Source organism: Salmo salar, chromosome 17, assembly GCF_965601325.2.
Source record: "Salmo salar chromosome 17, fSalSal1, whole genome shotgun sequence".
NCBI lineage: Eukaryota > Metazoa > Chordata > Actinopteri > Salmoniformes > Salmonidae > Salmo > Salmo salar.
The window spans coordinates 21,108,553-21,121,048 of record NC_138307.1 but is presented as its reverse complement, the minus strand read 5'-3'; the positions used below and the strand labels follow the sequence as shown (position 1 = coordinate 21,121,048).

Sequence of the window (12,496 nt, the reverse complement as noted above, 5' to 3'; positions counted from 1 at the left end):
ACACAATGGCAACAATGTTACTACTTTTAATGATGTTTATAACAAAGTTACAGTAAGAGATTTTTCATATACATTTGTAAGTAAAAAAGAAACGTCATCCCCCAAATACAGCAGACAAACAGGTCGACAAGATGGGACATAGTTAAACGACTACGGTCTCCCTACGTTGTTCTTGTTCCTGTGACAACAGTGTGGCGTGATAGTAGTTGATATAGCAGTAGTAAGCTAGTATACTGTTGAGTGGGTGTGTTCATCATCTATGTAGTCTGCCAAGTAGTGACATCACACCTTGCACTGCCACAACCATGGGTGTCACCACCTAGTGTTAGTGTGACAACTGCTACCTCACTAAACGAGACAGGAGGAAGTAGGGACCAGATTTGGAGTGGTGTACAGAACAATGACAAAAAAAACTGTAATCCGTTACGTTATCAGCAAACATATTGTAATCAGATTAGATACTTTTGAAAAACTAGATTACTTCTTGGTTTACAAAAATGTTACATTGACACCTTTCTGTTTTATCAATTACATTAAATATAATTTATGTTTATTTCCCGAGTGAGTCTGATCACAAGTCAGAGACCACTATGACACGTGTTTGATGGATCATTTGTCTTCTAATGCCTCAAGGGGAAAGTAATCTAAAAGTAATCTGATTACGTTACTGAGTCATCTAAAAGTTAGTTAACTGTTTACAATTTCAGATAACTAGTAACGGATTACATTTAGAAAGTAACCTACCCAACTCTGTGTGGGTGTTAGAAAAAGATATGCAGGCCTACACGTTTTCTTTGTTTTGTTAAAAAAAAGTATTAAATCACGATACACAGGCAGTGAATCGAGGCACTGAATCCTAAAACATACAAAAATACCTTACATTTGACCATCTACCAACAGTAAGATCATTCTGCATTGACATCCATACTGAATGAGAAAAAAAACACGCTCTTTTCAAAAAACATTTTCTGCTTGACGATATCTTCCCTGAAATGTACCATAATATACATTGCGCTTTGGATGCCAGTGCTTGGTTCTGTATCAGTCTACTACAGTATAAATACGCTGTAGGGATGGGAGTAGAAAGAGAAGCGTGAAGAGAGTGGGAAAGACCGTCAGAGGCCGGGATTCAATCCGGTCCCAGGTTATAAAGAAAGGTATTACGTATTTTAAAGGCAATGTTCCCTGCTTTTGCAGAGGTCCCATTCACAATAAATGCTGCATATGTTCAGCTCAATCAGAAATTGCCTTTAAAAGCCGCAACGCCTATAACCCTGCGATCGGATTGAATCCCGGCCAGAGTATTCTTTGGTATTTGTGTAGATGAACCATTTAACAGGATTTTTGCTTTGGAATACAGCTGGAGGAAAAGATCTGCCCTCTACTTGATGTAGAAATAAAACAAATGTTAAGGGGTGAGCAATAATTTCGACTCAAGGGCCACATCGGGATTTAAAAATTCAGCGGAGGGCCACACTTTTTTGGGGACCGATTTGTTCGGCAACAGCAATTTATGGGCCAGAAAAAGGGCAGTTATTTTAAAACGTAAAAGGTCCATTATAATTTAAATACTTTCTAGTTTTAGACGTTCAAAAGTTTCCTGGAGTGTTTTTTTCCTCTGACCGTATGTTGCCGACCCCTGCATTACTTGGTGTACAAATAAAACTAAGACGATGTGATGACTAACTGCACAACATTCAGGTAAAGCGACTACAAAGGACAGCAGCACCACTGATCTAAGTGTGTGGTAGAGCGTTATGTCTTTGGTTTCTTTTGAGATGCAGCCTCCTGGTGTTGAATAGGCCCAACAGTCCCAGATGAACCCAGCACTAGACAGCCTGTCCCTCCCCAAGACTGGAACCATCAGTTAGGATGTCAGTAAAGCTTTACAAACAGGTTGTTTTTTAACCTGCATTAACATACAAGTAGTAGTCTGGAGATACCAAATATCCATCCCATCCATTAAGGCCACAAAATAAAACATTTTCTCCCTTGTGATGTAAACATAAAGGCATGAAAAGTACAAATTGTGAAAACTTCTGGCTTTACATTTTTTTGATAAAACAGCACACACACAAAAGTAAAAAACAAAACGCAGTACAGCTTGAGTACATTTCCTTAGTTACAAGAGGACCATAATGGAAACAAGCATTTGGACTTCGTGTTTATATCCTCAACAGTTTGGTATGGGTATCTGTTGCCAGGTCAAAAAAATGGCATGGATTTTAAATTGGCAAATCAAATCATTAAACTGCAAATCAACAGACAAAAAGGCCAGAAACGGATCAGTCCACACCCTGTGGTTTACTTTGGTCCAGAGTCACACACACATTTCTATCCTAAAGAGGATGTTAAAGAATGCACTACATTCAAATTACAGGAACCTACTAGTTCAGATAGAAAACAGGAATATTTAATGTATATATATATATATATTACTTGCATGTGAATATCGAGCGCTAGACGTAAAGTAAAAATGGCCCTCGGATACATATTTAAAAAACTTCTCAATATAGCAGAGCAAACCCACATCAAAAAGACTCAAGTAAGCAGAGATACAACTACATTTCCCATAAGGCTTTGCAGGAAACCCCCAGAACAAACAAACACCACCAAGAGACCTACCCATCAAACCAGCTACAAAATTAAAACGCTAATGCTTTGGTATGTAGGATCAGACAAGAATAAACTACCATTTCCGTGAATATATTACATAATAATAGCAGTAGTACTGGACACTGCAGTGCATGTGGAGTCAGCTCATGTTGTGTATCAAGATATGATTCTCTGCTATTTAGTCACCGTTTCAAACGTACAGCAAAGCTACAACAACAAAAACAGGTAAACATTTCTACATTCTTAGAATTTCTGATTTCAGTTTTGCTTGACTATATATATTGTTTTCTTGCTGCTGAGGTATTTCAATATATTATGTTATGAGTCAGTACTGATTGCAGTACCTGGGGCTCTAGTGGCAGCATATTTGGTCTTACGAGAAAGAATAAGCTCAGAGAAGGCCAGACCTGGACAATCTCCTTTAACTTGAACATGCAGTGACTCACTGGGAAATGGCTATCCTGAGTATTACTTCAAGATCATTACTCTTGTAAATACCTTCTTGAACTCATGTAATCCAAGGCAGAGACTCAGTATGGGCCATGCAACCCCACTGTACTACTGACACCTTACCCTACCTTCTCCAGATGCTCTTTTTGGTATCCTGCCTCTGTCTTCTATAGACCTCGGCATAAGGGAGGAGAATATCAGAGAGAAACATCTTTGTTAGTCTTTGGAAAGTCCCCTTCAAAATATTGCATTAATCTCTCCCACTCTGGAGAGGTCCATTAGATAAATCCCTATGCTACATTACACTAGTGTGATGATAATATAGAGCTAAGTCTAGTACACTAATATTTTTGGGTTGGATAAGTTCTTGAAGTCCGCTGTTTTTAACTCTTCCCAGAGACTGCAGTAAAGCTCTTCCATAGCAAGTCTACATCCAGGCTCTCTCACACTCAAGTGATTATTTTTAAAGAGTTGGAACTAAGTTGAAAAACATGTTAAAGCAACAAAACTTTTAATAAAAGTTTTGAGAAATGTACAAAAATGTACAAACGGCAAATATCAGAGAGCACACAACTAACCGCAAAGAACATTTTAGGTAACATGAAAAACAAGCAGAGAGAAATCTAATCTTTAGTTGTAAATCTGATGTCAACGGTCAAGGCCTGTACAACACGCCCTCAAGTAAAACTTCAAATTAGAGAACCTAACACACAGATCATCATGAAGTCTCTCTAGAAAGTTAAACCGTGTCAGTTTCATTCAATACTCAGCAAAATTAAATCAAAACGCACATTTTTGGTTTTAGAAGCAGTTCTGAGGAAAAAGAGATTCTATTGCCAAATCTCAATCAATCTTTGAAAGGACCGTTAGGACCCCTTGTGGCAGAGACAGGGAGGAAAACATCTTAAGAATATTTTTCCAACAACAACTTTTTGGTGGTAGCTTAAAAGAACAAAGATTAAATAACGACCACTGAAGAGGAAGAAATGGGGAGCGACCCGCCCCGCGAGTTCATTCATTGGGCCTTAGAGGCTCTGACGATGGTGTTGACTGGTGTGGTTGCCGTGGTGATGGTGTTGGTGCCAGCGGTGAGTTGCAGGCTGAGGGCACTGGCAGGGATGAAGCTGACAGGGTTACTACCCAATAAGGACAGGCTCTGGGGGTTCAGGAATAGGGGCGTGTTCACCATGCTGGGGGCGGAGCAAGGCATGCTGGTGTTGGCAAATAGCAGGTTCCCGTTCCCGTCCAGGGTGGTCATGGGGAAGGACCCGCTGGAGGCCAGAGCTGCGAGGAAGGAGGGAAGATTAGACTAGCATAGTGACTGGGGATCATTTCTCCCTGATAAGACAAGAGAAAGCAAGGGTTCCACATCCCTTCTTGTAACCAAAACAACCCTATTTCAGAGCTCTAGTGACTTTTAAACAAGCCAGAAAGGAACACATTAAATGTATATTTAAGTATGTATATAAAGGTGCATAGTAGCGGGGTGTACTTGCCACTCAACACACCTTGGATGGTGGCTAGCGCTCCTCCAAAACCTGCAGTGGTTAGGTTCAGTAAGGCCCCCCTGGAGGAGTAATCAGTCACTTATGTGATAATGGACACAATACATCTTTTTCACTTAGATACTGAGTGGACACAGCACTTTGTGTCTGTGTGAGCCTCACCCTGTGTTGAACTGCGATGAGGGCATGAGACTCGGGCTGATTCCCGCCGCTGCAGCCGCCATTGCAGCCAGACCCCCGCCGTTGCTGTAGAGCATCTGCCCCGCCTGCGTCATGGTAACGGCTGGCTGTGACATGGTTGTCACGGAGGAGGAGGGTGTGAGGGACATAGAGGGGACTGTAGGGGTGCTGGAGATGACGGATGCTGTGTTGCCGGTGGCTGACGCCAGGGTCCTGTCTAGAACACAGGATGGTCAACATTACACCATATAAATAATATACTATCAACATCAAATAAATAACTACAGGACAAAAGACTAGTCAGCATCACCTTCAACGATGAGGGGAAAAAACTATCAAGTTACAGTCTGGATATTATTTTTGACGGCATATCGTATCGTTTTGACAATACATTTTTTTGCGCTAGTTTGCTGTACGAGCACTATTTTTCCTTCATAGCTTCAAATGAAATTTTGTTTGTCACATACATGGGTTTAGCAGATGTGGCGAAATGCTTGTTCTCCATCTTCTTTTAAAATAGGAAGCCAATTTGTTTTCAGCACTTTTATTTCACTGACTAATCAAAACCAGTTTTCTCATGGCTCTCCCTCATCCCTCTGCAGCAGACATGGTGAGTAATATGTTTGGAACATCGAAATCGCAATAAAAATCATAGTATCAAATCGCAATACATATAGAAGAATCGGCACCTAAGTACGGTGATATGGTATCGTGAGGTCCCTGGCAATTCCCATGATCTTAGTCTGGATAAACTAATGTGGAACTGCTACTACCCATCAGTGTTGGGATTAGTTACTTGAAAAAGTAATGTTACTCATTACATTTAACAAAAGTAACGGTTTATATTACTTTCATGAAAAATATCTCAACAGCTCAGTTTGACTGTGGGAGAGAGGAAGGCAGGCTGCTCGCTCTACTTACATATACATACATACATACATACATACATACATACATACATATATGGGCTGCTTAATTAGCCATATATAATGTAAACCAAACATCAGCTATCAGTTGTGGTTATAGCCTGCATGTATATGACCCATAGAGATGCACAGAGGACACACTTTCCACTAGGCGGTGAAGCCCTCTTTGGGCTTTGCCATCACAGAAACTATCAATGGAAAAGATCAGACGAGTACACCCCAGACTAGAAAAATATACACGTACCTGTGAGGCTGAAGCTGGTGACAGGCAGAGAGGGGGTGACGGTCACAGTGGTCTGGGGTACAGTGTTCACCAGGCTGGCAGTAGTAGGGGACGAGAAGATGGACTTCTGGAAAGCCGAGCTGCTGGGAGGATTGATCCTCTTCTCCTTCTGCCGGCGGTTACAGAACCACACCCGGATCACCTCCTTCTCCATGTTCAGCTGGTCTGCTATCAGGGAGATCTCGTCTGACGACGGCTTCTGGTTTTGCTGCAAGGGGACAAAGAACACCAGACTCAGTGAGAGAAAGTAGACACCAAGAGCTGGCAGTGTTCTGTAGACACCCCGGCTACTTCTAAATGCACGGCGTACAGTCAAACATCCCTTATTTGGGTCGAGCTCTTCTAAAAGGCATCTAAATCTCGCCTGAACAGGTACAATCTTCTTTGTTAGAACCAGGTCTCACCTGGAGGAAGCTCTTCTCCAGGGCCACGCGGATATTGGTGTCGATGCTGGTCCTCTTCTTGCGGCGCCGGCTATTGAGGTCAGACGCCAGGCTGAGTGACCCGTGACCAGAGCCCAGGGGACTGAGGCTGGGGCTGGACTCTGAGCTCACATTCTCTGCAGCCAGGGGGACAAGGAGAGTGGGTCAGAAAACACAGAGGGAGAAAAATTCTCAGATACACTATCCAAATATAAAAATGTACATAATGACAATTTAAAAAATAAAAAAGATTACACACACACACACCTTCCTTATGAGGACCTACCTGCGTCGTTGAGCCACTTCTCCAGCAGCGGTTTCAGCTTGCACATGTTCTTGAAGCTCAGGTTGAGTGCTTCAAAGCGGGAGATGGTGGTCTGGCTGAAGTCATTACCATACAGCTTCCCCATGGCCAGCCCCACGTCACCCTGGAGGGAGAAGAGAGGGGGAGAGGACGCAGGCAAAGTAAGACTGACATCAGACATCAACCAGGTTGGTAGTATATAGGGTGAGTTCCCTTCCTTAAAAATGTAGTTTGAAGCACTGAGTATTTAGGAAAAAAAGCTCAAGTACAATATAAATGCAATCCATGGAACTCTTTCATATCCTGTTTCTATGGTAAAATAATGAGGGGGAAAAAAAATAAGTTTGGGATTAAATAATTTCACAAACACAAAAAATAAAATCCAATCTATTATGAGCGTATTACAGCGGAAGCCAGTCCTGAGTCCCTGGGCCATACCTGTGTGAAGCCCAGTCTGATCCTCCTCTGTTTGAAGGCCTTGGAGAAAATCTCCAGCTCTTCCAGATCACTGGCGTCCTCCAGAGTGGGCGTGCCCAGACCCTTAGGGGGCGGGGTCTGGCTGTGGATGAGGAGCTGGCCGGGGGTGGCAGTTATGGTCCGCGTGGGAGCGGCCGCCTGCGCGCGATAGGAGAGAAAGATAGAGGGAGGAAGATAAGAGATGTGCATGGTCTGTGTTCCTGTCCTGAAACAACCCACAGCCACTAACAATTCGGCTACTGTGGAAAAGTGTGTGTTTCCCCTAACCTGTGGAGCGATTGTGATAGTTGGAGTCTGTAGGAGGTTGGCTTGGCTCTGAGGTAGTTGAGTGAGAAGATTTTGGGCTTGCAGGAGATCTGTCAAATGAGAGACGGTTTAGTGAAAGTTCCTGAAACATGAAACTACTTCAGTGCTGGTGTATAGCTTACTATGATACTGAAACATACTGGGCTGTCCCTGTGGAGTCTGGGAGATGAAGAACTGAGGCTGTAGCTGGGTGGCCATGGAATGACCTGGCTGGACCAACACAAACTGCTGCAGGCCCTGCTGCTGGAGCTGAGAGGGAGAGGAGCCAGTGTTAGACAAGTATGAGTCACTGTGTGTGAGTGAGTATATAACACTATAGTAGATCTCTTACAGGAGTGATGTGTATAGGCTGGGACAGTGGGAGTTGGGTGGTGATGGGGGTGGCTGCGGAGGCAGAAATGGCAGCCCCCGTGGTGCTGCTGTTCTGGGCCTGGCTGGCGGAGTGCTGCTGAACGGCTGCTGCAAGGAGCTGGGCCTGAGCCTGCTGGAGAAACAGCTGCTGCTGCGCTGGAGACAAGGTCAACTACACAAACAAACACACACACACACACACACACACGAGACAGAGAGAAGAGATTGAGGGAGAGAGCATGTGAGTAAGAGAGATAAAAGGGGGTGTATCAGAGATTTAATCTGTGGCTTAAACCCTACTACTTTTAAATTGTAAAAAGCCAGTGCAACCTATGGGGATATGACTGCAGAGAGAGAGAGAGAGCGGTGGGAGTATTATAATCAAAGACCGGTTATGAGGCACATGTAAATTGGCATACATTTGCATATCCACCCCCACCTGTTTCTAAGCGACAGTTGGAGTGGGCTAATTAGCATGCAGCAGACAGCGCGCTGGTTTTTTGTTTCAGTGAGAGGAGGCATGCTTCCATTTTAACGGCTAGTTCCAAGCTGGCGGGCTAAAGTAGCGGGCTAAAGGCGTCACCATGGCAATGAATGGACCCCTTGAGTATTTTATTTTACCTTCATTTAACTAGGCAAGTCAGTTAAGAACAAATTCTTATTTTCAATGACGGCCTAGGAACAGTGGGTTAACTGCCTTGTTCAGGGGTAGAACAACAGATTTTTATCTTGTCGGCTTTGGGATTCAAACTTGCAACCTTTCGGTTACTAGTCCAACACTCTAACCACTAGGCTACCCTGTAGTCCTGAACTGTAGCCAAGGGGACGGGATCTTATCCGTCTTGCCTTGGTGTTAGCATCATGTTGGCTATGGAGCTAACTGACTATTGGCTTGTAGAGTATTAGAGACTAAAAGTATGCAAATGAGCATTTCTGGCTTTTGTAAAAAGAAGAAGAAGGTGGGAGTGTGTGTGTTACCTGTTGCAGCAGAGCCTGTGACTGTGCATTGGTGAGGGACATGACAGTCTGCTTCTGAGAGTCCCGGCCATTGGTCAGCACGCCTAGAGAGACGGGAGGTCAGTCAGAACAACACAGTCAAAATCCTCCAACATACATCTTCACATTGGACCAAATATACAGACTCAAAGTTGTTACTACTCTGTTACCACAGTACAGCACCGAGGACAACACCATCGAACCTCAAGTCAGTTCAGGACTACATTTTCTGTGATGGAAATGAAACAGGCCATAATATATAAAGACGGCCAAGCTCATTCCAAGAAACACATTCCATGACATACTAAAGGCACTAGCTGTAATCAAAAAAAGGCTGTAGGAACTCACCTTTGACTATGTCCCCGTTCTCCATGTTGCTTTTACTGGATACTGACAGGTTGATTATCGAGTCTGAAACAGAGAGGAAAAATAGAAGCTTAGCTTACCAAACGGCTCCGAAACAGCACATGACAATTCAATTTATGCCTTCAGAAAACGGCAAATTCAATGGATCAACAAGTGTAGAATTCCACAAACCATCACAGGTGTTCTGGAATAGTCTATTGTCATGACACACGGCCCAGTACCCATACTACTAGCATACCAATTGAATAGCACTGTATCCAAACCCAAAACATTGCTTCATTCAAGTGGTATGTTAGTGTGGATATTGGAACAGATCTCTCACACTGCTCTGCTCACCGGCTATTGCAGAGTCCAGTCTGTGGCATCACTGGCGTGCCATCCAGGCCAGCTGGCACTGACCCCGCTCAGTTGGGCCCACTGACCAGGAGCAATCAGAACCCAGAAGACTGGCACAGCCAGATGTGTTAAACAGAACCCAACACAGCAGGAGGAGATCCGTCTAGTGTTCTCTCTCGCTGACTGTAACAACACCGCCTCTCTCACTGTAACAACTAGCTGATCGGCACACCGCCTCTCTCACTGTAACAACTAGCTGATCGGCACACCGCCTCTCTCACTGTAACAAATCAACAAGAGTGTGGCAAACAGTCCTCCTGTCTTTTTCTCCTAATTTTCCTCTCTCGCTCTCTCCCTGTGGAATGGAACAGAAACAGAGTGCAGCTGGCAGCGTAGCGCCCATAACGAAGCAGCGTAATCAGTATTCAGCTGATTAGAGCCGTATGCAAATTCAGCCCCCCGTTTCTCATTAAGCCAAGGCGCCCACTTTGAAGTTGCGGCGAGCAATTCATTTCACACAGCGCTCCGAAAGCTTTCTGCATAATTCAAAAAATCTTTATAAATATTTATCAGCTAATTTGCATATTAATTAGATATCTTTTAAGGAGTACGTGGCATGTGCCAAATAAGTTCACTCTTGTGCGCACTCTCTCCCTCGCAACTCTTATAATGTGAGGGTGATAAATTACTTCCAAGCTGTAGGCCCCACTTTGCCATTTGATAGCAAACTGATAGTAAACGTTGTTTCCAAATCCAAGACATGAAGGCGTGAGTGAGTGTATGACTACTCAAACCCTTATCATGGCCTTCTCTTCAATGGCAAATCTCCAAAACAAAACATATATGACATTGAATGTGTATATGAGACTGATGGCTGTAGGCCTACATTGAAAATGTTGGAGCTTCAGCAGACAGTTGTGGATAAGAGCCTTGAGTTCCATAAACCTAATTGGCACACAATGCATTATGCAAATCATTCAATTAATAGAATTTCAGATTAGCAATGAATTATGCTTTCATTTTATTGAAAACCCAAATGCATAATGCAAAGTAGATAAGGAAGATAGAGCGCACAGGTGAGAGGGGGCAGAGAGAGGAGATGGCAGAGAAAATGAAAATTCAGCATATTCAAATAACAGACATCCAAAATATGCAAAACATTGATCATATTCTGTCAAATTGGAGCTGAAAAACACTGCATCAGATTCCTCCTGACCATTGGAGGCCCTGACACTCAGGGCTTTACGACACTCCGTAACATTCTATCAGAAGTCGTTTACCTCCAGGTAGACAACTACAGGACTAGACGGTAGTAAAAGGAAAAATGGGAAAGGAATAGGCTAAGTCAAAAATGTGATTGTTTTGGAAGAGACTAACTGATGGGTAGCCTATATGATGAGTAGTCTACATGAGATCCACAGAAGACCTTGTTCTTACATTAACCTCTAGTACACCGTGGGGTGGCTAGGGAGGGGTCTCTTACTCAACTGTGTCACATTTACTCTTCAGAAAACACAGGCTGAGCTAGTACTAGGACAACTCTAAAAGTTATTCCACTGGCATGCCTGTAGGCCTAGCGGGGAAGACACAAAGGATGACAAACTTGGCCATTTCAATTTCAGTCTGCTTTCACTAGCAAACAGAACAAACCAGTTGGGAACAGTAGCCCTCTTTGCCCAAAAAGTATTCAACCTGATAGCTAGTCTGTGACCTTGGCCTGGAACTTGGTACAGGTACTTACTTGCCTGTAACCAGAGTTACAAACGTGGTGGCAAACTCCACTCCAAGCTGTTTAACATTTTATCAAAACGATTTAGTTCAAATGTCGAAGATAAGTTAGGAGAACTACGCTATAAGGATGTCAACGTTTCCATGGATTTTCATAGTTTTTCGTTGGTGCGATCTCATTGATACAGTACCCAAAACGTTGACTGTGTTCATTACTACAATCAAATTACTGTAGTCAGATCGTAATGAAAATAAGTGATCTCCTCCTAGCGGTAAACCCTCCTCCCAACTGCATTGCAAATAATAGATTTACTGAATTAATGCAATTGTTGTATCAAGTCCTCGCTAGATTATTTAATTCTAAGCATACCTCTGAGATAAATGAATATGCAAAATGTAGCGAGCTGCTAGTTAGCACGAAGTAACACTAGCTATTTGCTAGCTAGTGTCCATGCAAGCGAAGCTAGCTCGTTAACTATTGCCTTTTTTTCTGTAGCCATGTTCCATTACAAATAAAAAAGTGAAATAGCTAGAGCAAACAACTCAACAGCGTTGCCGATTACAGATAAAATATGTTAAATTGCTTTGACTTTTGGCTATGAATATGGAACGCGCACCACACAAAGGAGGGAATGTCTTCTCCTCGAACGACAATAACAATCCTGGCTAGTTTTTTTTTTGCTCCTACACGCGCCGGGTAAGATTGTAAACTGGACCAACCATATGGTGCTGGCTTTTTCGTTTATTTGTTACGAAGTCAAGCCAAATAAGATATAATCGGCAAATGAATATGTAAAATGTAGTAATGATTACCTGGTCCTGAACTTTCATATTGGCTCATTACTCCTCCGTCAGCCATATTGAATATTTAAAACAAATGCATTCAGTCAACTATAGAAGCCCTCCCACCCGGGTCGTCACTATCTGACCATGCTAGAACCGACGGAAGTAGGCCTACAGCGCTTCAAAAACCTCGAACACGATTTTAAACACTTATACCCGACCAACCCTAACATAATCCTACAATTAATTTTAGAACAGATATCGGCTGTTCTAGCTCAGTTCTGCATATACTTTTTTTTTTTTTACTTTTGCCCATCTAGCATGTTCATCTAGTCACTAGCCTAACACTCACCTGGCATCAATAGAGACAATAACACCACTACAAATAAACCATGGCAGAGAGTGGTAATGACATGTTTTTCTTTCGCAATGTGGAACAGTAGCATTGACTATGTTATTTGCGCGCG

General features: G+C 43.0%; 1 protein-coding gene across 5 annotated transcripts; it reads right to left on the bottom strand.

The window, feature by feature from the left end:
* Positions 1–10: 10 nt before the first annotated feature.
* On the bottom strand, positions 11–12,177 carry LOC106575732 (POU domain, class 2, transcription factor 1). 5 transcript variants are annotated; one of them, XM_014152395.3, is made up of 13 exons: positions 12,060–12,177; positions 9,165–9,227; positions 8,799–8,881; positions 7,801–7,992; positions 7,592–7,718; positions 7,431–7,519; positions 7,125–7,301; positions 6,669–6,810; positions 6,365–6,519; positions 5,922–6,168; positions 4,734–4,968; positions 4,563–4,633; positions 11–4,350 (listed from the first exon to the last, which is right to left on the bottom strand). In XM_014152395.3, the coding sequence occupies exons 1-13, from the start codon at positions 12,103–12,105 to the stop codon at positions 4,082–4,084; spliced, it is 1,896 nt and encodes a 631-aa protein (XP_014007870.2). In that variant the 5' UTR covers positions 12,106–12,177; the 3' UTR covers positions 11–4,081. The 5 variants fall into 5 exon arrangements, with proteins under 5 accessions (XP_014007870.2, XP_014007872.2, XP_014007873.2 ...); XM_014152397.3 differs by having other exon boundaries at positions 4,575–4,633; XM_014152398.3 differs by having other exon boundaries at positions 7,610–7,718.
* Between the last annotated feature and the right edge of the window lie 319 nt (positions 12,178–12,496).

Excerpts from the sequence above, each read along its gene's own strand:
- LOC106575732 (XM_014152395.3), bottom strand. The coding sequence starts at position 12,105 with ATGGCTGACGGAGGAGTAATGAGCCAATATGAAAGTTCAGGACCAG. Across the intron at positions 6,811-7,124 it reads TCAGACTGGGCTTCACACAG|GGTGACGTGGGGCTGGCCAT; the intron begins GTATGGCCCAGG and ends TTCTCCCTCCAG. Across the intron at positions 4,351-4,562 it reads CATCCAAGGTGTGTTGAGTG|CTCTGGCCTCCAGCGGGTCC; the intron begins GCAAGTACACCC and ends CCTTCCTCGCAG.